At 40.9% G+C, this 27,228-nt stretch overlaps 1 protein-coding gene across 2 annotated transcripts in view; it reads right to left on the bottom strand.

The window, feature by feature from the left end:
- fkbp5 (FKBP prolyl isomerase 5) overlaps window positions 1–27,228 on the bottom strand; it is a 44,340-nt gene that overhangs the window by 15,996 nt on the left and 1,116 nt on the right. For both annotated transcript variants that reach the window (XM_020483689.2, XM_020483690.2), the window contains exons 2-8: window positions 13,318–13,450; window positions 11,927–12,071; window positions 1,541–1,683; window positions 1,160–1,274; window positions 762–918; window positions 459–549; window positions 81–164 (exon numbers count right to left, since the gene is read on the bottom strand). In XM_020483689.2, the coding sequence (XP_020339278.1) occupies window positions 81–164; window positions 459–549; window positions 762–918; window positions 1,160–1,274; window positions 1,541–1,683; window positions 11,927–12,071; window positions 13,318–13,422 (840 nt within the window). In that variant the 5' untranslated portion in view covers window positions 13,423–13,450. The remainder of the gene's footprint in view (window positions 1–80; window positions 165–458; window positions 550–761; window positions 919–1,159; window positions 1,275–1,540; window positions 1,684–11,926; window positions 12,072–13,317; window positions 13,451–27,228) is intronic.

Here is a 27,228-nt window from a genome sequence, read left to right as displayed (position 1 = left end):
CTAAAATATTCATACATAGATGCATCCAATGGTCATTACATTTTGTCTATTGTCTGAAAGACAGAGATGGTGCACTATACCTTGAAATATTGGGTCCCTTTCTGTTTGGCTCTAGCAGACAAATCCAGTTTCTCCTTTAGATCCAATTCCCAGGATTCTTTGGCCTTGAAAAGAAAACATACTGTTATCAGTTTCAGAGAAGGCCTTGAAAAGAAAACATACTGTTATCAGTTTCAGAGAAGGCCTTGAAAAGAAAACATACTGTTATCAGTTTCAGAGATGGTGACTTTCAATGAGATTATGCCTGTTTCTTCCCATTATTTTCTCCAGGGTCACTCTGCCATCATGCAATATCTAACTGAGACCCTCATTGTCTAAACTCCACCAGCTCAAATAAAAGCAATCGGATACATGAACACATTATTTTTACCCTATCTAATCCTTCAAGTAGAACTCACCTTCTCAAAGTCATTTAGAGTCACTTCATACATCAGGTCTGAGTTTGGTCCAATCTTATGCTGTGCTCTACCATCTTTCCCAAAGCCATACCTACAAAAAACAAGAGTGAGAGTATTGTATGGCTGATTATTTCTGACGCACACCTGTTCCATGAAAGGCTTACATTATTTCGCAATTTTTCTATAGAGATGCTTGTTCAAGGTTACAAATCATTGCTGATGATGACTGAGTAAGCATATCTACTTTGTGTTGCAACAGGTCCACTTCAGCAACAGGAAGTAGAGTAGAGTAAAGGCCCTTACTTGGGTTTTAAGTAGAGCATGCAGCATTCTCCTTTCTGCATCTTCTCCATGGCTCTGTCTACACCCAGAGGAACACCCATGTCCTCTGACTCGCCCACAACGAAGTGCACGTTCCTGGAGTCAAACAGACGCTCTCCACAGCGACCCTCCAAGTGCACTGTGGAATACAGGACTGCAATTGAAAATATACCCATTTTTTTTTCAGATTACGTTTGTTATGTAGGTTTGAATGTTCACTGTTTTTTTGTGTTTGAGACTGTACAAAAATCAATAAAATGTTGATCACAGTCAATGTGAGACAAAGCCTTTGTACCAAAATCAATACAAATATTGATCACCAAGTTCACAGTTAATGAGATCACAATGAATGTGATGGAGAGAAGGCATGTCTGCCTCACCGTGGACAGTTGATCCATCATTGGGACTATTATAACCTTCCCCTTTGACCTTTATCCTCCTCGTGATGCCGCCATCGTCCGTCAGCACCTCCCCTTTGAAGCTCAGCAGCTCCACCTAAAGGAAGTGAAGAGACACGTAAGAACAGAAAAAACATCAAAATCACATCCATTTGTTGGCAGTTTACCACAACAGTAACCATAAGATTCCATAATGATGAGAATTATGACAGAGACAGTGTTATTTATGTGTTTTGTTCACAATGCAGAGAGAGAATCTAGAACAATCCAGTCAGAATACAGTATAGGGGAAACCTGCTACTGTATGTGCAGATGAAGGCCCGTATACCACCATCACATTGGAAACCACTCTGCTTAACCTACCTCAAACTGTAGCATGGCATTGGGAGGTATTTTGGGGAGGCATCCAGCTGAACCATAAGCATATTCTGGTTTGCAGAGGAGCATGCACACCTCTCCTCTCTGCATAGAGGACACACCAATATCCAAGCCCTTAATCACCTGACCTGTGGAGTGATATATGAGAAGAGACATGAACAGATGTAGGCTACATATGCAGTGACATATAGGCGATACATACGGCAGGTGAATAAGATGTGTTACCACAACCCACCATCCACACTCCCTCCCCCAAACACACACAGATGTCAAACACATGTCACACTTTGAGATGTAAGTATGATGGTAGGGTAACAATTTATATTAAAGTCCCTTAATAAACCATTTAAGTTTGTATAGAGTTTACTTATCAAGTATTAATCATTATTCCTATATTTGTTCATGTCAATAAGAAATCTCTAAATAGTCATTTACACATACATAATGTCACGCCTTGGTCGTAGTATATTATGTTTGTCTTCATTTATTTGGTCAGGCCAGGGTGTGACATGGGTTTTTGTGGTGCGGTTTTGTGGGGTGTCTAGCATAGTCTATGGCTGCCTGAGGCGGTTCTCAATCAGAGTCAGGTGATTATCGTTGTCTCTGATTGGGAACCATATTTAGGTAGCCTGGGTTTCACTGTGTTTGTGGGTGATTGTTCCTGTCTCTGTGTTATTGCACCAGTTTAGGCTGTTTCGGTTTTCACGTACGTTTATTGTTTTTTGTATTCATCGTGTTTATTCGTCTATTAAACATGTATCGAATTAACCACGCTGCATTTTGGTCCGACTCTTTCACCCGAAGAAAGCCGTTACACATAAACACTTTTAAATAATGATTTAAGAAAATTAGTAAGGTGTTTCATCATTGTATGTTCACAATTTGTAAATGATTAATAATGTATTACTGATGTACTTATAAACCAGTTCTAAAGGAGTTATTGTCAACTCATAAGATTATTTATGAGGCATTTGTTAATGGTTGATACGGTATATTATTAGTATAATGATGCAAAAGCAGCAGCTACTCTTCCTGGGGTCCACATAAAACATGACATAATACAGAACATCAACAGACAACAGCTCAAGGACAGAACTACATAAACTTTTTTTAAACAAAAAGGCACACAGCCTACATATCAATACATACACACAAACTATCTAGGTCAAAAATGAATTGTTTGACTCACCATTTACAGTGCATTGAGAAAGTATTCAGACCCCTTGACTTTTTCCACATGTTGTTACGTTACAGCCTCATTCTAAAATGGATTAAATAGATGTTTTCCCCATAATGACAAAGCGAAAACAGATTTTTAGAAATGCTTGCATTATTAGAAATATAAACAGAAATACCTGATTTACATAAGTATTCAAATCCTTTGCTATGAGACTCGAAATTGGAGTCCACCTGTGATAAATTCAATAGTTTGGACATGATTTGGTAAGGCACACAGCTGTTTATATAAGGTCCCACAGTTGATAGTGCATGTCAGAGCAAAAACCAAGCCATGAAGTCGAAGGAATTGTCCGTCGAGCGCAGAGACAGGATTGTGTCGAGGCACAGATCTGGGGAAGGGTACCAAAACATTTCTGCAGCGTTAAAGGTCCCCAAGAACACAGTGGCCTCAATCATTCTTAAATGGAAGAAGTTTGGAACCACCAAGACTGTGCTGCCATCCTGTTAGAAGGTAACATAGTACTTTATTATAGTGGTTAAGATGAACTTTCATTGTGTTCCATTGTGCTTATCGCCCCCTAGTGGAGCTTTCTGGTACTTAGAAAGACTGCACGGAATCAGGAAGTATGGTGCAGTTCTTTCTGTGCAGCTATTCCTTGTCACGCTTCAGCCACTGAAAATATTTGTTTGTAAGTTCAATTCAAGCATATTGCTAGTGATGATAATATTATTTATTGATAAAATTGCTTACTTATCAATGTTGGTTGGTTGCATTTACTCACACAAATTGCAATGCCTTTCATGTATGCCAGTCAGCTGTATTAGTTTGTAAAACATACAATACTGTACTTTTGTTACTGTTTCTAGTGTAATATGCTTTGTTATTGTACAGAGGTGTTTTCACATTATTAGAGGAATGAAAAGAGTTAGCTAATTACCATATGAGTAGTAACTAGCCATCTAGTTTGGCATCATGCCAGAAACATGGTTTCTTGGCAGGTGCTTTGTATTTATGCAACTTCAACTTGAAATGTATAATGTACAGCTACAGAATGTCAATGTGAATTGAATACTAAAGTATATTATTTTCTGTATTTTGCAGTTCCACAACAAACGTTTTCAATATATCCGTTCAAGAAAAATCAAGCCTTGGGAGTTTTATTGAAGAAATAGTTGTTAGCCATCTGTCTAATTCTGCATGGGAACGCAATTCCAGAGCAGAATAAAGACTCTTCCTAAAGATGGACTCCCTGCCAAACTGAGCAATCGTGGGAGAAGGGCCTTGGTCAGGGAGGTGACACAGAACCAGATGGTCACTCTGACAGAACTCCAGAGTTCCTTTGTGGAGATGGGAGAACGTTCCAGAAGGACAACCATGTCTGCAGCACTCCACCAATCAGGCCTTATGGCAGAGTGGCCAGGCGGAAGCCACTGCTCAGTAAAAGGCACATGACAGTCCGCTTGGAGTTTGCCAAAAGGCACCTATTGACTCTCAGACCATGAGAAATAAGATTCTCTGGTCTGATGATATCAAGATTGAACTCTTTGGCCTGAATGCCAAGCGTCACGTCTGGAGGAAACCTGGCACCATCCCTATGGTGAAGCATGGAGGTGGCAGCATCATGCTGTGGCTGCAGGTTGCAAGATCGAATCCCCGAGCTGACAAGGTAAAAATCTGTCGTTCTGCCCCTGAACAAGGCAGTTAACCCACTGTTCCTAGGCTGTCATTGCAAGTAAGAATTTGTTCTTAACTGGCTTGCCTAGTTAAATAAAGTTTAATAAATAAATACAAATGCTGTGGGGATGTTTTGGGATAGTCAGGATTGAGGGAATGAGGAATGAAGCAAAGTACAGAGAGATCCTTGACTAAAACCTGCTCCAGAGCGCTCAGGACCTAAGACTGGGGTGAAGGTTCGCTTTCCAACAGGACAACGACCCTAAGCAAACAGCCAAGACAACGCAGGAGTGGCTTCGGGACAAGTCTCTCCTTGAGTGGCACAGCGAGAGGCCAGATTTGAACCCGATCTAACATCTCTGGATAGACCTGAAAATAGCCATGCAGCGACGCTCCCCATCCAACCTGACAGAGCTTGAGAGGATCTGCAGAGAATAATGGGAGAAACTCCCCAAATACAGGTGTGCCAAGCTTGTAGTGCTTTAACAAAGGGTCTGAAAACTTCTGTCAGGTTAAAACATTTGCAAAAATGTCTAAACCTGTTTTTGCTTTTGTGTATAGATTGAGATTTTTTTAAATATATACATTTTAGTATAAGGCTGTAATGTAACAAAAGTCAAGGGTTCTGAAAACTTTCCGAATGTACTGTATGTAACTAGCAACATTGCTAAAGCTTAGATCTGTATAAGTAAATATTTTTGTGGTCTCTGACACCCAAAGTCAGTATCTACTTGCTATTTAGCAATCAAATGTAAGTTTGTAATTTTTGTTTAATACCTCTTCCATGGAGGTTTTCATATTGATCTAGAACAAGACAAAAACAGCAATGCCTTTCCTAAGAGCCTGAAGCATGCTCGAAGACATCTGTATTTATTTGTTTTTACCATAAAGAGCTTACATTAAGGCCATTCTTCTGAAAAAGTGGTCAAAAAAAGATCCAAGTCCTTGATTTTTCAATTACTTCGAACTATAAGATTCTATCAGCAAAATGTATAGTTTTGAGATGATGACTAGTCTCAGATCTCAGAAATGTTTTGTGATGTCTCACCTGAATAGCTAGATGAGGCAACCACATATCAGAGTATTCCAGCTAAACATGGATGTATTAAGTTTTGCAAAAACACTTTTTAAATCACATCTAAAATCTATGAATAAAACATCTGAGAACAGTAATATCTTACACAATCTAATCAAATTGTATATGTCGCATGCATCGAATACAAGTGTAGATTTGCTTAAGCCTTTCCCAACAATGCAGCTAAAAAGGAAGAAAATGAATCAATAAAAAAGGAAATAGTAACACAATAAAATAGCACAAAATAATACCATTTTAATATATATAATAGAATTATATAATAGAATTTATAATATAATTTAAAGTAGAACATTGCGGCCCCACACGCCTGTGGGGAAACAACCCAAGGTACCTTGGTTATTAATTATAATTATTAATTAAATTGTCCCATTGGCTCACAGCAAAAACCTGACCTTTTTCAAACCAATTTTCTTCTTGTCTGCTTGCTTAAGTCAATTACAAAACTACATGGAGATGTCTTACCTGTGATGAAATGTTTTCCACACGCATTGCTAAGTGTAGCTTACTTGGACAACGGGTCCCCACAATTTCCCACTCTTCCACACCAAATAGCATGAAGCCACAGTGCTCTTCTCGCAGGTTCGACTTCCCTACATGGGGAGCATTGCGAACCGCAAGTTGCCATTTTTGACCTGGCTACATGTACATTGAACACAGCAGCCTTTCAGCATGTTTTTTTATTTCTGTATAACAGAAATCTACGACGAAGGTGGCTCTTTCACAGAGGGGGTCAACGAGAAAGAATGCTTGTTTTCCCAATTTGTGGGCATAGTCGAGGGGAATTCCTTATTATTACATGAATACCAAATGTGACTATAGATCAGATGCTCTTCAAAATGCACTCATTAACAATTAATAAATATCCCATTCATGACATACATTTATAAATACGTACAGTGCCTTCAGAAAGTATTCACAACCCCTTGAATTTTTCCATGTTTTGTTGTGTTACAGCCTGAATTTAAAATGTAATAAATGTCATTTCTTTTATGTCACAGTTATAAAATGAAAAGCTGAAATGTCTTGAGTTAATCCCCTTTGTTATGGCAAGCCTAAATACGTTCAGGAGTAGAAATTCACTTAACAAGACACATAATAAGATGCATTGACTAGTGTTAAAACATGATTTTTGAATGACTTTCTCATCTCTGTACCCCACACATACAATTATCTGTAAGGTCCCTCAGTCGAACAGTACATTTTAAACACAGATTCAACCACAAAGACCAGGGAGGTTTTCCAATGCCTCGCAAAGAAGGACACCTATTGGTAGATGGGTAAAATAAAAAAGTAGACATTGAATATCCCTTTGAGCATGGTGAAGTTATTAATTACACTTTGGATGGTATATCAATACACCCAGTCACTACCAAGATACTGCCGTCTTTCCTAACTCATTTGCCAGAGAGGAAGGAAACCGCTCATGGATTTTACCATGAGGCCAATGACGACGTTAAAACAGTTACAGAATGTAATGGCTGTGATAGAACACTGAGGATGGGTCAACAACATTATAGTTACTCCACAATACTAACCTAAATGACCGAATGAATAGAAGGAAGCCTGTAAGAATACAAAATGTTTTCAAAACATGTATCCTGATTGCAAGAAGGCTCAAAAGTAATATTGAAAAAAGTATTGCGTACCACTCTCCATAACCTGCAAATGGTTGTCGAGCAATGTTCAACAAATGTATTTTTTTTTTGTGCAAATTTTGCAAAATCCAGGTGTGGATTTTGAGCTCTTAGAGACGTATCCAGAAAGACTCAGAGTTGCAATCGCTACCACAGGCGCTTCTACAAAGCTTTGTCCCGGGTGTGATATGGAAATTCTTTTTTTTCATTTCATTTTCAATAAATTAGCAAAATGTCAAATGTAAAAAAAAAAAAAAAAGGTTTCACTTTGTCATTCTGGGATGTTGTGTGTAGATGGGCTTTGAATTCAGGCTGTAACACAACACAATGTGGAATAAGTCTAGGGATATGAATAATTTCTGAAAGCACTGTATACAAATGGGGAGACAAACCATCAAATAAAATTTTATTGGTCACATACACATGGTTAGCAGATATTACTGTGAGTGTAGCAAAATGTTTGTGCTTCTAGTTCAAACAGTGGAGTAATACCTAACAAGTAATCTAACAATTCCCCAGCTACCTAATACACACAAATCTAAGCAAAGGGATGGAATAAGAATATATACATATAAATATGGATGAGCGAAGACCGAGCGGCATAGGCAAGATGCAATAGATGGTATAAAAATACAGTGTATATACATATGGGATGAGTAATGCAAGATATGTTAACATTATTAAAGTGACTAGTGATCTATTTATTAGAGTGGCCAATGATTTAAAGTCTATGTAGGTAGCAGCCTCTCTGTGTTAGTGACGACTGTTTAACAGTCTGATGGCCTTTAGATAGAAGCTGTTTTTCAATCACTCGGTCCCAGCTTTGATGCACCTATACTGGCCTCACCTTCTGGGTGGTAAGCGGGGTGAACAGGCAGTGGCTCGGGTGGTTGTTGTCCTTGATGATCTTTTTGGCCATCCTGTGACAACGGGTGCAGTAGGTCTCCTGGAGGGCAGGTAGTTTGCCCCGGTGATGCGTTGTGCAGACCACACCACCCTCCTGGAGAGCCTTGCGGCTGTGGCAGTGCAGTTGTCGTACCAGGTGGTGATACAGCCCGACAGGATGCTCTCAATTGTGCATCTGTAAAGGTTTGAGGGTGACAAGCCAAATTTCTTCAGCCTCCTGTGGTTAAAGAGGCGTTGTTGCGCCTTCTTCACCACACTGTCTGTGTGGGTAGACCATTTCAGTTTGTCAGTGATGTGTACGCCAAGGAACTTAAAACTTTCCACCTTCTCCACTGCTGTCCCATCAATGTGGATAGGGTGGTGCTCCCTCTGCTGTTTCCTGAAGTCCACGATCATCTCCTTTATTTTGTTGACATTGAGTGAGAGGTTGTTTTGCTGACACCATACTCTGAGTGCCCTCACCTCCTCCCTATAGGCTGTCTCGTTGTTGGTGATCAAGCCTACTACTGTTGTTTAATCTGCAAACTTGATGATTGAGTTGGAGGAGTGCATGGCCATGCAGTCATGGGTGAACAGGGAGTACAAGAGGGGGCTGAGCACGCACCCTTGTGGGGCCCCCGTGTTGAGGATCAGCGAAGTGGGGGTGGCCCGTCAGCAAGTCCAGGATCCAAATGCACAGGGCGGCGTTGAGACCCAGGGCCTCAAACTTAATGATGAGCTTGGAGGGTACTATGGTGTTGAATGCTGAGCTGTAGTAAATGAACAGCATTCTTACATACGTAGGTATTCCTCTTGTCCAGATGGGATAAGGCAGTGTGCAGTGTGATGGCGATTGCATCGTCTGTGGATCTATTGGGGCGGTATGCATATTGAAGTTGGTCTAGGGTGGCAGGTAAGGTGTAGGTGATCCTGGACTAGCCTCTCAAAGCACTTCATGATGAGTGCTATGGGGCGATAGTCATTTAGATCAGTTTACCTTTTGCCTTCTTGGGTACAGGAACAATGGTGGCCATCTTGAAGCATGTGGGGATAGCAGACTGGGATATGGAGAGATTGAATATGCCCTTAAACACACCAGCCAGCTGTACTGCGCATGCTCTGAGGACCCGACTAGGGATGCCGTCTGGGCCGGCAGCCTTGCGAGGGTTAACATGTTTTAAATGTCTTACTCACATCGGCCACGAAGAAGGAGAGGGAGAGGCCGCAGTTGCGGGCCATGTCGGTGGCACTGTATTACCCTCAAAGTAGGCAAAGAAGGTGTTTAGTTTCTCTGGAAGCGAGACGTCAGTGTTCGTGACGTGGCTGTTTTTTCCTTTTTTGTAGTCCGTGATTGCCTGTAGACCCTGCCACATACGTCTCGTGTCTGAGCCGTTGAATTGCGACTCCACTTTGGCCCTATACCAATATTTCGCTTGTTTGATTTCCTTGCGGAAGGAATAACTACACCGTTTTTATTCGGCCATATTCCCAGTTATCTTTCCATGGTTAAATGTGGTGGTTCACGCTTTCAGTTTTGCGCAAATGCCGCCATCTATCCACATCTCCAATGCACTCCCTTATAAACTGACTCACCGAATCAGCGTACAAATCAATATTATTCTCTGAGGCGATGTCCCAGTCCGCGTGATCAAAAGATTCTTGAAGCGTGGATTCCGATTGGTCAGACCAGAGGTTGAAAACTTCTTGTCACAGGTACATCCTGTTTGAATTTATGCCTATAGACAGGAGAAGTAATATGGAGTCGTGGTCAGATTTGGCAAAAGGAGGGAGGGGGAGAGACTTGTATGCATCGCGGAAGTTAGAGTAACAGTGATCCAGTATTGTGCTACAGTGAATATGTTGATAGAATTTAGGTAGCCTTGTTCTCAAATTTGCTTTGTTAACTTCTTACGGCTGAAATCCCATTAACGGGATCGATTTGACAACAGCCAGTGAAAGTGCAAGGCACCAAATTCAAACAGAAATCTCATAATTAAAATTCCTCAAACATACAAATATTATACACCATTTTAAAGATACACTTGTTGTTAATCCCACCATTGTCTGATTTCAAAAAGGCTTTACGACGAAAGCATACCATGCGATTATGTTAGGTCAGCGCCTAGTCACAGAAAAACACAGCAATTTTTCCAGACAACGAGAGGAGTCACAAAAAGCAGAAATAGAGATAAAAATGTATCACTAACCTTTGATGATCATCAGATGGCACTCATAGGACTTCATGTTATACAATACATGTATGTTTTGTTCGATAAAGTTCATATTTATATCCAAAAATCTCAGTTTACATTGGCGCGTTATGTTCAGTAATGTTTTGCTTCCAAAACATCCGGTGATTTTGCAGATAGCCACATCAATTTACAGAAATACTCATCATAAATGTTGATGAAAATACAAGTGTTATGCATGGAATTAAAGATATATACTTCTCCTTAATGCAACCACTGTGTCAGATTTCAAAATAGCTTTACAGCGAAAGCACACCATGGAATAATCTGAGTACAGCGCTCAGAGACCAAAACAAGCCATACAGATACCCGCCATGTTGTGGAGTCAATAGAAGTCAGAAATAGCATTATAAATATTCACTTACCTTTGATGATCTTCATCGGAATGCACTCCCGGGAATCCAAGTTCCACAATAAATTTTGTTTTGTTTGATAAAGTCCATAATTTATGTCCAAATACCTCCTTTTTGTTTGCGGGTTTAGTTCACAAATCCAAATTCACAAGGCCAAAGCACTAAGTCCAGACGAAAAGTCAAAACAGTTCGTAGAAACATGTCAAACGATGTATATAATCAATCTTTAGGATGTTTTTATCGTAAATCTTCAATAATGTTCCAACCGGACAATTCCTTTGCCTTTAGAAATTAAAGGGAACGCAGCTCGCTCTCACGGCCATGCGCGAGACTTAGCTCATGGAATTCTACTAGACACCTGGTTCAAACAGCTCTTATTCACTCCCCCTTCACAGTAGAAGCCTGAAACAAGGTTTCAAGGTTACAAACCTCAGATTTCCCACTTCCTGGTTGGATTTTTTAATTAGGTTTTTGCCTGCTATATGAGTTCTGTTATACTCACAGACATCATTCAAACAGTTTTAGAAACTTCAGTGTGTTTTCTATCCAAATCCACTAATACTATGCATATCTTAGCTTCTGGGCCTGAGTAGCAGGCAGTTTAATCGGGGCACCTTATTAATCCAAGATACTCAATACTGCCCCCCAGCCATAAGAAGTTAAAATCCCCAGCTACAATAAATGCAGCCTCAGGATATATGGTTTTATATGGCACCATCGTGTCTTTAAAAACCGTTTATAAATTCCTTATAAATAGTCTTGTGAGTTAGACATTTGATTTTTTTCATTTTAGTCATTTAGCAGATGCTTTTATCCAGAGCGACTTACAGTAGAGTGCATCATTTTTTTTTTTTTATTCTGGGCCCCCCATGGGAATCGAACCCAAAAACCTTGGTGTAGCAAGCGCCATGCCCAACCAACTGAGCCACAATAACGCCGTTATAACTGGTTTATAAGTACATTAGTAGTACATTGCTATGATCAAACACCTTATTCATTATCTTATTAACCTTTAATAAATCATTTAAAATAGTGTTTATAAATGCGTAAATAACTATTTGAGATTGCATATTGACATTTACAAATGTAGGAACAATGATTAATAAATGGCCAATAAACCCTTTACAAACTGTTCATAAATGGTTTATTAAGGGACCTTAATATAAAGTTTTACCTGATGTAAAAGCTATGTACATCTGTAGATCCTGATAACAGTCATCTTCACCTAAAAGGTACTGAGATGTACAGAAACGAGTACTGGAGTACTGGAAGGAAGAGGCAGACTCAGACTCGAACATACCTTTTCCCAGATTGAAGATGAAGGGTTTCTTGCGGTCCATACTGGAGTCAAACTTCTTCCCATTGAGAAGTTTGCCAGTGTAGTGCACTGCTACCTTGTCCCCGATCATGGGTCTGTCCCCATCCTCTCCCTGTTTTTTCACCACCTGTACAAAGAACAGATGTCAACCCTAAGATCAGCTCAGCATGCTAGTTAGTTTCTGTTTTCTATAGCTAGACAGTAGCTAGGTTTCCATCCAATTGGTGAAAGATTTTCATGCAAATATTCTAGAACGCATAAAGAAAATATGCGTTTCCACCAATTGGACTTATTGCGAATAAAAATCAATGCGTGATGACGTAGTGCCCTCAAAATTACATTTTGCGTAAGTTTTCATGTACCGAATACAAATCTAAAGTTCAATGTGTTTCCATATAATTTTCAACTCTACCGATAGTTTTGTCACAAAAACAAGTTGCATTAAATAGCAAATGTGCCTAACGTTGCTCTGGTCTTGGCACATGCTCTCTAGCCAACAGTTCGCAGATACAGTGCGGGTAGGCTAGTATAAATGATGAGATTATTATGGATAAGAGCAAGAATATTTTTATTTGTCAAATGGCAGTCAAGCATCGATCATCATGTCATCAGAATAAGACCCTTGATATTTATTGGAATGAAGCATCAAGATCACTGTGCACTTTCACACTGAAGTTCATAATTTTACCTATAACCTAATAAACTGCAAGGTTTCCCGAGTTGTAGTGGGAGGACCACACACCATAGCATCGTGTGACTCCAAATTTACTTTGATATGATTGTCATCATATCAATATTTGTGCATAAAAGCGTTTCCACCACCATTTCTCGCATTACTGATTTTACAGACACAAAAAGATCACACAATGTCAAATTAACAAATTATCTGTCGGCATTCATAAAATTGTACCAAAACGTCCTGTATCCATCACAGCTGTAGTGATTTTTTTTAATATGATATGACTTTATTCATCTGATATATTTATCTTTCATGTAGCCCTACTAGTATTTTTAATCCTAACGGTATTTCTTGCCGTGCTCTGTTCTTCTTGCCACGTTTAGAGGAGGATGTGCTCAAAACAAAGGAACACTTGAGTGGTGGCAGAATTATGAAAGAAGAGTATCTCTGAAATCTCTCTGAATAACATGCCAAAGGGAACACATTGTGTGTGTGCTTCAGGCCTGGCTTAAAAGAGGATGACAACAGTAGAACACATCCTAACACTGAATAGATCCCTTTCATAACCAACAACGCATGTTTATGGAATGATAAGCAACGCAGAGTATGAAAAGTAGATCTGAATCCTAATAATAATTTGAGCTACGCTCCTTTATGTCAAGTCCGAGGATGGTGGGATGAGGTTAAAGCCTACCTTGCGAACTCCCTCGTCTTTGTTAGGAGTGACGTCAATGCCCTTAACGGCAAAGACCACAGCAGGAGACTGGTCATCCATGGACTGATCCTTATCTGTGGTCATATCTGCACCTGAGAATGCCACTCTAACCCTGCACAAAAGAGTCACACACAAACATTGTTAGAACTGGGATACGCACCAATGTAATAACACACTCACAAAACCCCACCAACACACAAAGTCACCAGTAGAAAGGCCTCTCAGAACCACCTGACTCTCACTTTAATACCTTTTTTCATAAGGGAAAATAAAGTCTGAAATTTCAAAGTGGAAATTACAAACTCCAGACGCCTTTTTAAACTTCAAATACACTACAAGTTAAAAATATCCTGCATTGCAGGAAAGTTATCCTGCAACAAGGTGATCAAATTAAGATCTTACATCTGTAGGTCTTCATGTACAGTATCTATGCTGTTTCATTGCAGTATACTATTCCCACATTCACTATTGACAATGCCAAAATGTTAAATTCAATCAAAACTGCAATGTGGTAAGCGATTTACACAGTAGCTCTTTTTCTTCCATGGCCAAATAAAAATATTTTTGTTCCTACTTCATTCTGAAAACTGGCCCTTGATGAATGAAATATGAGAGATGATGGTGCAACAGTGCAGTCAATCTTTGTGATGCTGCACAGTGCGTTCTGGGACACCGTTGAAGAGCCAAAAGAGCTTTCTGATGATGAGCTAACATATAATATTATCCTGATGTCTTTCAATGGCAGCCTTCATGAGTTGTATGTCTCAAACCACAATACATCATGTTAACTCATGGAATTTGTTGCTGTCATACCATAATACTAGCATCAACTGTGCAGTGCACATAGTTTAGAACTGTAAAAACTCCTCACATTAATTGAATGAAAATTCCACACACAAAAAAAGACAGGGGGCTGCGGGTGGGTGTGCTATGCCAGAGCCTGTTGCATCTTTAGAGATAAGATACAACTTAATTTTCCCCTCAGGGCAATAAGATTAGGGCCTGGTCCCATGCCTTAGGACATAAGAAAATTAGGTAGACGCAATCAGGGTTAAAATCATCATCATTCATCTTTCATTAACTCCAGATTTGAGTTCAGTCCACCATGACGCTATGTGACTACCTAAAGAAGGCTATGGTATTAAAATGCTGCTTTGCTGTCATATTTGCCAAGTTAACGTGTATTGTGTCAATGTTGATTTTGGAATGTCTATATCTGTTTATAGCTTTAGCCTGCCCGTGAACTAGGGCTCTGCGATATGATGATATATATTGTGTGACGATAGAGCATAATATGAAACGATATAAAAACGTATATCGTTTATTTCGTTGTGTTGAAAAATCACTCTTTACAGCAATATTTTTCCTCAATTGGACGATGCTTTTCGTGCCGTGTGGAAGGAAATTTGCAACACAAACATGGCGGAGAGTGAACGGGACACAGAGCATGGAGACACGGAGCTCATACCTAAAAGAGGGGCTACTTTGGTCGCATGGACGTGGTTTGGGTATGAAAAGTCTGACACGGACCAGTAAACCATCCTTTGCAAAATATGCCGCAGGCCAGTCCCGACAACAGGCTCAAACACCACTAACCTCTTACCACCTACTCAAGAATCATGTTAAACAGTACGGAGAGAGTCTACGGATGAGACCCAAAAAAGTACAGTCGAGTGCTCAAAACAAACCCCCGACTCAGACGTTGCAAGAGGCTTTTGCCCGCGACACACCATATGGCAAAGAATCACAAAGATGGAAGGAGATAACAGCTGCCGTTACAACTTAAGTCTGCAAAGACATGGCCCCAATTTACACGGTCAAGAAACAGGGGTTGTGTGAGTTGATGCGAACACTTGAACCAAGGTACCAAATGCAAATTGATATGTGACGCATTTTAACCAGGTAGGCCAGTTGAGAACAAGTTCTCATTTACAACTGCGACCTGGCCAAGATAAAGCAAAGCAGTGCGGCAAAAACAACAACACGGAGTAACACATGGGATAAACAAACGTACAGTCAATAACACAATAGAAAAATCTGTATACAGTGTGTGCAAATGAAGTAAGGAGGTAAGGTAATAAATGTGCAAGTATAAATACTGGTGTGCAAAAGTGCAGAAAAACAAAAACAAATATGGGCATGAGGTAGGTAGTTGGTTAAATGGGCTATTTACAGATGGGCTGTGTACAGCTGCAGCGATCGGTAAGCTGCTCTAACAGCTGACGCTTAAAGTTAGTGAGGAGGATATAAGTCTCCAACTTCTGTGATTTTTGCAATTCGTTCCAGTCATTGGCAGCAGAGAACTGGAAGGAAAGGCAGCCAAAGTAGGTGTTGGCTTTGGGGATGATGTAATGGCTCTCCTCTTCGTCTGATGATGAGGAATAGGAATCATCGGACCAACACGCAGCGTGGTAAGTGTTCATAGTAAATTTAATTAAATAAACTGAACACTGAATGACAAAAAACAACAAAGAGCGTGAACGACACGAAAGAGTCCTGTAAGGTGAAAAAACACAAAACAGGAAATAACTACCCACAAACACAGGTGGGAACAGGCTAACTAAGTATGGTTCTCAATCAGAGACAACGATTGACAGCTGCCTCTGATTGGGAACCATACCAGGCCAAACACATAGAAATACAACACACAGAACAAAACAGAATGAAAAACATAGATTGCCCACCCCAACTCACACCCTGACCAAACCAAAATAGAGACATAAAAAAGGACCTAAGGTCAGGACGTGACAGATGACCAGTGAAAAATACCTGCTGGAGCGCATGCTACTGGTGGGTGTTGCTATGGTGACAAGTGAGCTGAGATAAGGTGGAGCTTTACCTAGCAAAGACTTATAGATGCCCTGGAGCCAGTGGGTTTGGCGACAAATATGTAGCGAGGACCAGCCAACGAGAGCATACAGGTCGCATTGGTAGGTAGTATATGGGGCTTTGGTTACAAAACAAATGGCACTGTGATAGCAAATTGGATGCAGTCTGAGTAGAGTGTTGGGGGCTATTTTGTAAATGACATCACCAAAGTCAAGGATCAGCAGGATAGTCAGTTTTACGAGGGTATGTTTGGCAGCATGAGTGTTGAAGGCTTTGTTGCGAAATAGGAAGCCAATTCTAGATTTAATTCTGGATTGTAGATGCTTAATGTGAGTCTGGAAGGCGAATTTACAGTCTAGCCAGACACCTAGGTATTTATAGTTGTCCACATATTCTAAGTCAGAACCGTCCAGATTAGTGATGATAGTCAGGCGGGCGGGTGCAGGCAGCGATCGGTTGAAGAGCATGCATTTTGTTTTACTAGCAGTTGGAGACCACGGAAGGAGTGTTGTATGGCATTGAAGCTCATTTGGAGTTTTGTTAACAGTGTCCAAAGAGGGGCCAGATGTATACAGGTGTTGTCTGTGTAGAGGTGGATCAACAAATCACCCGCAGCAAGAGCGACATCATTGATATATACAGAAAAAAAAAGAGTCGGCGCGAGAATTGAACCCTGTGGCACCCCCATAGAGACTGCCAGAGGTCCGGACAAAAGGCCTTCCGATTTGATACACTGAACTCTATCTGAGAAATAGTTAGTGAACCAGGCGAGGCAGTCATTAGAGAAACCAAGTCTGTTGAGTCTGCCGATAAGAATACGGGTGAAAGAATACGGTCGAAAGCCTTGGCCAGGTTGATGAAGACGGCTGCACAATACTGTCTTTTATCGATGGCAGTTATGATATCGTTTAGGACCTTGAGCGTGGCTGAGGTACACCCGTGACCAGCTCGGAAACCAGATTGCATTGCAGGGAAGTTACGGTGGGATTCGAAATGGTTGGTGATCTGTTTATTCACTTGGCTTTCGAAGACTTTGGAAAGGCAGGGCAGGATGGATATAGGTCTGTAACAGTTTGGGTCTAGAGTGTCTCCCCCTTTGAAGAGGGGGATGACCGCGGCCGCTTTCCAATCTTTAGAGATCTCAGACGATATGAAAGAGAAGTTGAACAGACTAGTAATAGGGGTTGCAACAATGTCGGCAGATCATTTTAGAAAGAGAGGGTCCAGATTGTCTATTCCAGCTGATTTGTAGGGATCCAGATTTTGCAGCTTTTTCCAAACATCAGCTGTCTGGATTTGGGTGAAGGAGAAGCAGGGGTGGCTTGGGCCAGTTTCTGCGGGGGGTGCGGAGCTGTTAGCCGGGGTAGGGGTAGCCAGGTGGAAAGCATGGCCAGCCATAGAGAAATGCTTATTGAAATTCTCGATTATCGTGGATTTATCAGTGGTGACAGTGTTTCCTCGTCTCAGTGCAGTGGGCAGCTGGGAGGAGATACTCTTATTCTCCATGGACTTTACAGTGTCCCAAAACTTTTTGGAATTAGTGCTGCAGGATGCAAATTTCTGTTCGAAAAAGCTAGCTTTTGCTTTCCTAACTGACTGTGTGTATTGGTCCCTGACTTCCCTGAAAAGTTGCATATCACGGGGACTATTCGAAGCGAGTGCAGTATGCTTATTTAAGATGGAGAGGAAAGCACCTTTAAAGAACAACCAGGCATCCTCTACTGACAGGATGGGGTCAATATCCTTTCAGGATACCCGGGCCAGGTTGATTAGAAAGGCCTGCTCGCAGAAGTGTTTTAGGGAGCGTTTGACAGTGATGAGGGGTAGTCGTTTGACCATGGACCCATAACGGACGCAGGCAATGAGGCAGTGATCGCTGAGATCCTGGTTGAAAACAGCAGAGGTGTATTTAGAGGGCAAGTTGGTCAGGATGATATCTATGAGGGTGCCCATGTTTACAGATTTGGGGTTGTACCTGGTAGGTTCCTTGATAATTTGTGTGAGATTGAGGGCATCTAGCTTAGATTGTAGGACGGCCGGGATATTAAGCATATCCCAATTTAAGTCACCTAGCAGTACAAACTCTGACAATAGATGGGGGGCAATCAATTCACATATAGTGTCCAGGGCACAGCTGTTAGCTGAGGGGGTCTATAACAAGCGGCAACAGTGAGGGACTTATTTCTAGAGAGATGGATATTTGTATGAACATAACAAGATTCAAGAACTGAGACAAACTGAACATGTTCCACAGACATGTGACTAAAATAAAGGTAATAATGTGTCCCTGAACAAAGGGGGGGGGTCAAAATCGAAAGTAACAGTCAGTATCTGGTGTGACCACCAGCTGCATTAAGTAATGCAGTGCATCTCCTCCTCATGGACTGCCCCAGATTTGCCAGTTCTTGCTGTGAGATGTTACCCCACTCTTCCACCTACCTGCAAGTTCCCTGACATTTCTGGAGGGAATGGCCCTAGCCCTCACCCTCCGATCCAACATGTCCCAGACGTGCTCAATGAGATTGAGATCCGGGCTCGTCGCTGGCCATGGCAGAACACTGACATTTCTGTCTTGCGGGAAATCACGCACAGAACAAGCAATATGGCTGGTGGCATTGTCATGCTGGAGGGTCATATCAGGATGAGCCTGCAGGAAGGGTACCACATGAGGGAGGAGGATGTCTTCCCTATAACACACACCGCCCCAGACCATGACAGACCCTCCAACCCCAAATTGATCCCGCTCCAGAGTACAGGCCTCGGTGTAAAGCTCATTCCTTTGACGATAAACGCAAATCCGACCATCACCCTGGTGAGACAAAACCGCAACTCGTCAGTGAAGAGCACTTTTTGCCAGTCCTGTCGGGTCCAGGGATGGTGGGTTTGTGCCCATAGGCGATGTCGTTGCCGGTGATGTCTGGTGAGGACCTGCCTTACAACAGGCCTACCACCCCTCAGTCCAGCCTCTCTCAGCCTGTTGCGGACAGTCTTGAGCACTGATGGAGGGATTGTGCGTTCCTGGTGTAACTCGGGCAGTTACAGAGATGAGACCAAAGCGCAGCGTGATGAGAATAAATCTTCTTTAATGAAACGAAGAAACTTAAACAAACTTACAAAAACAACAAAACGAACGTGAAGCTATAATAATTGTATTGACACAGGCAACTAAACATAGACAATAACCCACGAAATACCCAAGGAATATGGCTGCCTAAATATGGTTCCAATCAGAGACAACGATAAACAGTTGCCTCTAATTGAGAACCAATCTAGGCAACCATAAACATACATAACACCTAGACTAGTAAACACCCAAACACATACAAAACCCCTAGACAGGACCAAAAACACATACATCACCCATGTCACACCCTGACCTAACCAAAATAATAAAGAAAACAAAGAATACTAAGGTCAGGGCGTGACAGTTACTCATGTTTTGTATTGTCATTAGCACATATACATGATCCCAATTTAAGCTCCAAGATGCAGGCAATTAGAAAAAACAAAAAAGTTTACAGTGCTGATTTATTGGCGCATTGAACCATGTCGTGCATCGTAGTTCAAAAAAACTCCATGGATAGTGGTAAAACATGAAATCATATCGGACTTCCGACATCGTTATGCACCTTCGCCATTCACTACCTACACTTTCCCCTTGGCCCTAAACCTTTAATATATCTCGATCTGAAGAGTCTAGATAGGTACTGTATACGCAGTGTGGTGGTGGAGCTTCCACCATATTGCTTAAACCTTACAAATCTGCAAACATTGAATGGTTAGAGCCAAGGGAAAGGGAGCAAATTGGGAGCAGCTGACACAGTTGATCTGTTGGCCCTCTAGATACCCAGTGACCTACTTGCTTCACTGCTGGTCTGGACAATCCATACCAGACATGATGAACTAAGTTCAAGGCATTTTCCGGTACTTTCATATACTTTTTAGCAAGTAGTTCTTAAAGTAGTGCTCACGAGCCAAAAGTGGTCCCTGAAAAATGCGTACTACGTCACATATGTGCAGGTATGTGCACCACGTAATTGCTCTCTCTCTCTTGCTCTGCTGTGTGTGCATCTTGCTAGCTGTCACTCAAATGACGAGGGGCTGAAGCTCATTGGATGAAACGCTAGTTGCTAGGGGTCTGGAAAATGTAGGGGAAATGGTGCTGCACAGCTTCCAGAAAACAGTCACTTTCAGACTAGGGATTTCATGGATAGTTGAGGTAAAACAATAATTCTGCTCACATATTATGCATGTATAAACTACACATTGACACATCCAGCCCAAAGTGGGAGGATTAAAAAATACATACTAGTCGCCAAAGTACTGTAACATGTCTTTAAATGGCTTTCTACTAATCATTGTGGTCCATCTCTCCTCCTCCATCTCTTCCACCCCTCTACAACCAACCCCCTCCTCTGAAACATCTTCTCTGCCTCTTTCTTTACCCCTCGCTCACTTATTACCCTTCCACTCTTTCTGATCAAATCAAAGTTTGTCACCTACACAATTTTGCAGATGTTATGGCAGGTGCAGCGAAATGCAATATAACAACAATACACCCATAATCCCAAAATGTTTATTTAAAAATAAAAAAAGAGAAATAAATTAAGGCATATCAGAACGACCAATATCAGAACGACCAATGTCAGAGTTTGGAATATATATATGTATATATGTCAAAGGTTTGGACACACCAACTCATTCAAGGGTTTTTCTTTATTTTTACTAGTGTCTACATTGTAAAATAATATTTAAGACATCAAAACTATGAAATAACACATATGGAATCATATATTAACCAAAAAAAGTATTAAACAAATCAAAATATATTTGAGATTCTTCAAAGTAGCCACCCTTTGCCTTGATGACAGCTTTGCACACTCTTGGCATTCTCTCAACCAGCTTCATGAGGAATGCTTTTCCAACAGTCTTGAAGGATTTCCCACATATGCTGAGCACTTGTTGGCTTCTTATCCTTCCCTCTGCCGTCCAACTCATCCCAAACCATCTCAATTGGGTTGAGGTCGTGTGATTGTGGAGGCCAGGTCATCTGATGCAGCACTCCATCACTCTCCTTCTTGGTCAAATAGACCTTACATTGACTGGAAGTGTGTTTTTGGTCATTGTCCTGTTGAAAAACAAATTATAGTCCCATTAAGCGCAAACCAGATGGGATGGCGTATCACTGCTGTGGTAGCCATGCTGGTTAAGTGTGTCTTGAATTCTAAATAAATCACAGTGTCACCATCAAAGCATCCATCGTGCACCATTGCGTGCCATTGTGCACACATTTATTTTGTCCCTCCGCACCTTCACGCAATCTCCTCCCTGCTTCACGGTGGGAACCACACATGTGGAAATCCTCCGTTCACCTACTCTGCATCTCACAAAGACACTGCAGTTGAAACCAAAAATCTCAAATTTGGACTCATCATACCAAAGGACAGATTTCCACCGGTCTAATGTCCATTGCTTCGGTTTCTTGGCCCAAGCAAGTCTCTTCTTATTATTGGTGTCCTTTAGCACTGGTTTCTCTACAGCAATTCGACCATGAAGGCCTGATTCACGCAGTCTCATCTGAAAAGTTGATGTTGAGATGTGTCTGTTACTTGAACTCTGTGAAGCATTTATTTAGGCTGCAATCTGAGGTGCAGTTAACTCTAATGAATTTATCCTCTGCAGCAGAGGTAACTCTGGGTCTTCCTTTCCTGTTGCGGTCCTCATGAGAGCCAGTTATCATAGCATTTGATGGTTTTTGTGACTGCAGTTGAAGAAACTTTCAAAGTTCTTTAAATTTTTCAGATGGACTGACCTTTATGTCTTAAAGTAAATGGACTGTCATTTCGCTTTGCTTTTTTGAGCTGTCCCTGCCATAATATGGATTTGGTCTTTTACCAAATAGGACTTATCTTCTCTATACCACCCCTACCTTGTCACAACACAACTGATTGGCTCAAACGCAAATTAACTTTTAACAAGGCACACCTGTTAATTGAAATGCATTCCAGGTGACTACCTCATGAAGCTGGTTGAGAGAATACCAAGATGTGTTATTTCATAGTTTTGATTAGTGATGCACCGATATTACATTTTTGGCAGATACCGATATCCTAAATTTTCCTTGCCAAATAAAACGAAACAGACATTTAAAATATTTGCGGCCTTTTAGGCATTCTAGTACAATTAAATAGTTAACACACACACGTACACAGCGGTCTAAGGCACTGCATCTCAGTGCACGAGGCATCACTACAGTCCTTGATTCGAATCCAGGCTGTTTCACATCCAGCTGTGATTGGGAGTCCCATAGGGAGGCGCACAATTGGCCCAGCATCGTCCGGCTTTGGCCGGGGTAGGCCGTCATTGTAAATAAGAATCTGTTCTTAACTGACTTGCCTAGTTAAATAAAGGTTACACACACACACACACAACTGACCAAAAGGTTATTTTGTTGACATTTACGTATCTCCCCATTACCTGTAAAATATAATCAAAAACTAATTATTTCACTTACTTGCTGTGCTGTTTCGTTTTTCATTTGTTCAGTCATTTCATTCTCAACCATGATTTCTATGGAACGCCGTTTGGGTCTTTGCGTGTCAAAAAATATACTATTTAACACTATTTGACGTGTCAATTAAGCTTGTTGACCAATCAGGACCTGAATATGACATAATAATTTAACACGTTCATTCATTATTTACGTAGTTATTACACATTGATTACACTATCACTCGTATTTCATATGTCACAACGATTCATCGATACATATGCTATGATGCTGGTAAAGTTGTCTCGCGCATGGACGCAAACAATGTTCTTCCCCAAAAACATAGCAAAACGACAATCTGCTTCAGTAGGTATAGTTGGCTAGCTAACTATATTGCTAGGTGTCATCTAAAATTACCATAATTTATAACACGGAACCCAAACCGGCTGCGCGAGTGCACCATCGTGCACCATTGCGTGCCATTGTGCATACATTTATCTTGTCCCTCTACACCCAACGCGATCACGACACGCAGGTTAAAATATCAAAACAAACTCTGGACCAATTACATTAATTTGGGAACAGGTCGAAAAGCATTAAACATTTATGGCAATTTAGCTAGTTAGCTTGCACTTGCTAGCTAATTTGTCCTATTTAGCTAGCTTGCTGTTGCTAGCTAATTTGTCCTGGGATATATACATTGAGTTGTTATTTTACCCGAAATGCACAAGGTCCTCTACTCTGACAATTAATCCACACATAAAACGGTCAACCGAATCGTTTCTAGTCATCTCTCCTCCTTCCAGGCTTTTTCATATTTGAACTTATATGGTGATTGGCATCTAAACTTTCATAGTATTACTACACCGACAGGCAACACAGTTAGTCTTTCAAATCACCCACGTGGGTATAACCAATGAGGAGATGGCACGCAGGTACCTGCTTCTATAAACCAATGAGGAGATGGGAGAGGCAGGACTTGCAGCGCGATCAGAGTCAGAAATAGAAAGGAGTTCTATTTTAGCCCTTGGCAACGCAGACGCTCGTTGACGCTCGTTGACGCTCGCGAGCAGTGTGGTCAGCCTGTAAGACAGTTCTTATTTGATTAATGGTGGTCGGACCCAACTATGTGACGCTAGCCACAATAAGGATTAGCCACAACAGTGACTTTAAGGTTAGCCTTCAAAATAAAAGTATGGCATAATTCTACTATTTATATTCATTTGCATCACTGTCAATTACATACTTTTATTTTGAAGGCAAACAACAAATTCCACTATTATACATAATCTTTATTGTGGCTAGCTTCACAACAAGGTCCGGTCGAGCATCACTAGCTAGATGAAGCTAGCTGGCTACTTATAACGTTAGCTTTGGTCAACAGGGTTAAGTAGCTGGCTAGCTATTTATTTTCATGAACTGAAGTTCAATTTCAATAGGCGAACAACAAGTGGAAACCTGGCAAATACTTAAAAGGATTCCTAAAATCATTGCTAAGAATAATGAAAATGACTGCAGTTTCTACTGGTCATTCGTTTCAGGCTGGTTGTATTGGTGCTAGCTAGGTAGCAAGCTAAAGCTAGCTACCCCAGAAGTTGCGGTCAAACAAATTATGCTTTATTACCAACGCAGTATTGAAAACGCATCATTCGTGGCCGGTGTTTGCAGACTTTTTTGTGCAGATTTGACAGTGCTACTGTATCTTTTTTGACACACAAAGACCCAAACATCATTACTTCATGTACCTATGTTATATAGGTATGCACATCAGCTTTGACATTGGTTTTGCACATCGGCGTTAAACTAGACATCGGCCGATACCGATGTTGGCATTTTTAGCAAATATCGTCCGATTACGATATGTTCACTGATATATCGTGCATCCCTAGTTTTGATGTCTTCACTATTATTCTACAATGTAGACAATTGTACAAAAATTAAGAAAAAGTATTGAATGAGTACGTGTGTCCAAACCTTTGACTGGTACATATGTGAATGGTGTGTATAGACAGTATATGAATAGAAAAGGTATGTACAGCAGTAGTTATATAGGACAAACCATGACTACAATTCAGTATATACATATAAAGTGGTAAAACAGTATGTAAACATTATAGTGACAGGGGTTCAATGACTCTGTAAGGCAGCAGTCTCTAAGGTGCAGGATTGAGTACCGGATGGTAGCCGGCTAGTGATAGTGTCTCAGGTTCAGGGAAGGGTACTGGGCAGTGGCCAGGTAGTGATGACTGTTTAACAGTCTGATGGCCTGGAGATAGAAGCTGTTTATCAATCTCTCGTCAGTCCCAGCTTTGATGCATCTATACTGTCTCCGCCTTCTAGATGGTAGCGGGGTAAACAGGCAATGGCTCAGGTGGAGAGTACCTATTGGTATACTGGTGCATATTGTACAGAGGTATTTGTGAGTGCTCACACACACACACAGGAGGCTGGTGGGAGGAGCTATAGGAGGACGGGCTCATTGTAATGTCTGGAATGGAATTCATGGAACGGTATCAAACAGATCAAACATATGGAAACCGTATTTGACTACGTTCCATTTATTCCATTTCAGACATTACAATGAGCCCATCCTCCTATAGCTTCTTCCACCTGCCTCCACTGACACGCACTCTCGCTCTCATACACACATACTCTCACACACATTTGATGCTTAAATTTAGATCTGTAGGAATCTCACATTTGTTCCCGCATACAGTATGTCAGAATGATATAGGGAGCCTGTGATCACTTGTCATTGTTAACATAAACAACAATAACCATAGTAATAAATCTTCAAATTATTGTTTTCTGTGACTCTGCCTTTCCTCATATGGATATCACTTCTAAGAAATGTTGGAACGGAACATCATGTTCTGGGAGCTGTAAATGTATAGTTTCCACATTGACAGAGCCAAATGCATAAACACACACACACACAACTAACATGTAAGAACAATTAGTTGATTTAATGATCTAGTAATATAATTATTAAATAAACCTGTGTAATAGCCTGTATGACTCTATGTCCATCTCTGTCTGTCGACCTCTGTCGATCTCTGTTTGTGTCCACCTGCGCAGTAGTGTGTGTTTCCATCTGTGTGGGTAAGTCTGTCTATGTGTCTGTGTGTCTGTGTGTGTGTGTGTCTGTGTGCGTGTGTGCGGTTTTACTATCCTTGTGGGAACCAGAAATTAGTAAAACAAGGACAATTCTGATGTGTGGGAATATTTTCCAAGTACCCACAAGGAAAAAGGCTATTTTAGGTTTAGGGGTTAGGTTTAGGGTTACAATTCAGGTTAGTGTTAGAGGTTAGGTTCAGGGTTAAGGTCAGGTTTAAGGTTGTGTGAACACGATAACTCTTCCATTCCAAATTCCTGGCACAATTGGATGGTGTTCACCAATCTGAAACACACTCAGTCACAACACAGCATCGGTGGCGATATCCAAATAGGCTCCCCGCAACACAAATAGAGACTAACACACATTCAGTCTTCTTTTAATGGGGGAAATGCAGGGATTGACGCAGATGTACTAAAAAATCTATTTTAATTTCTGAAATGTCAAATCTGAGTTTGGAAGGCGTTAAAATGTTTGGTAACACAGGCTACGGAACATTAATAGCGGAATGTAACTGTTATTAATTTTGTACCACAGTATTTAATCCAAACATCATTCATTCGGAATCCTTGTGAATTTGTCTTTAAGTTCATATTTATGATGAAGAAATATAAACCATCTTGGTATGTTATTATCAATGTAAGTTACAGCTGTGTTACAGCCGGTAGTGCGTTAGTTCGTCTCGTAGCCCTTGCCTGCAGTCAAATGACCTAGTGGCCTCATGGGTGGAATGTTATTTTTTTCATAATTATCCAGTGTTTCTATGTCAAACAATGTTGTTATATTTCTGTATTCTGTGATGTATATAAAGTGTAATATTGGGATGCAAACTCAAAATGTAATACATTTCAACTCTATCTGACATGGTACATTTCTTTTTTTTAAGCCCTTAACCATGTGTGAGGTGTATACTTTTGTTTCAAAGTAGATTTGTTTAAGAATCAAGAAACACTCTGTGTCACCCTGATTTAGTACACTGCAGTAAAAGGTTATTCAGAGAGAGAGGGGAACAGAGACCCTGTGGATAAATGCACGGACGGAACACAACAAAGCAGAGAACATTCAGTCCTGAGAGCTCGAGCAGCACAGTCACTACACAGATGCATACTGTGCCTCCAAGCTCTCTATCACAAATCAATGCTACACACTAATCCACATATAAACATGCAGTAAACCATTGTGTGGCCAAGCAGACCTTGGGAGGAAACATTGGTCTGATAATAGAGGGTACAGTATGTACACCTAATCCCCCACACATAACAAGCCTTGAACATGTGCTGCAATAAATGCTTTGGTTGCCTTCAACCTGCAACCTTATCCAGCAATCACAATGCAAAGGAAATGACAGATTAACATATTTAACAGTGTCCTAGTTTTCTATCCGTTTTGCCCAGTCTTCCAGTCAGTAATTAGACTGAAACAATGATTGGATAAAATCATACTGTTTTTAACAATG

Source organism: Oncorhynchus kisutch, linkage group LG5, assembly GCF_002021735.2.
Source record: "Oncorhynchus kisutch isolate 150728-3 linkage group LG5, Okis_V2, whole genome shotgun sequence".
Lineage (NCBI taxonomy): Eukaryota > Metazoa > Chordata > Actinopteri > Salmoniformes > Salmonidae > Oncorhynchus > Oncorhynchus kisutch.
This window is presented reverse-complemented; position numbering and strand designations above follow the sequence as displayed.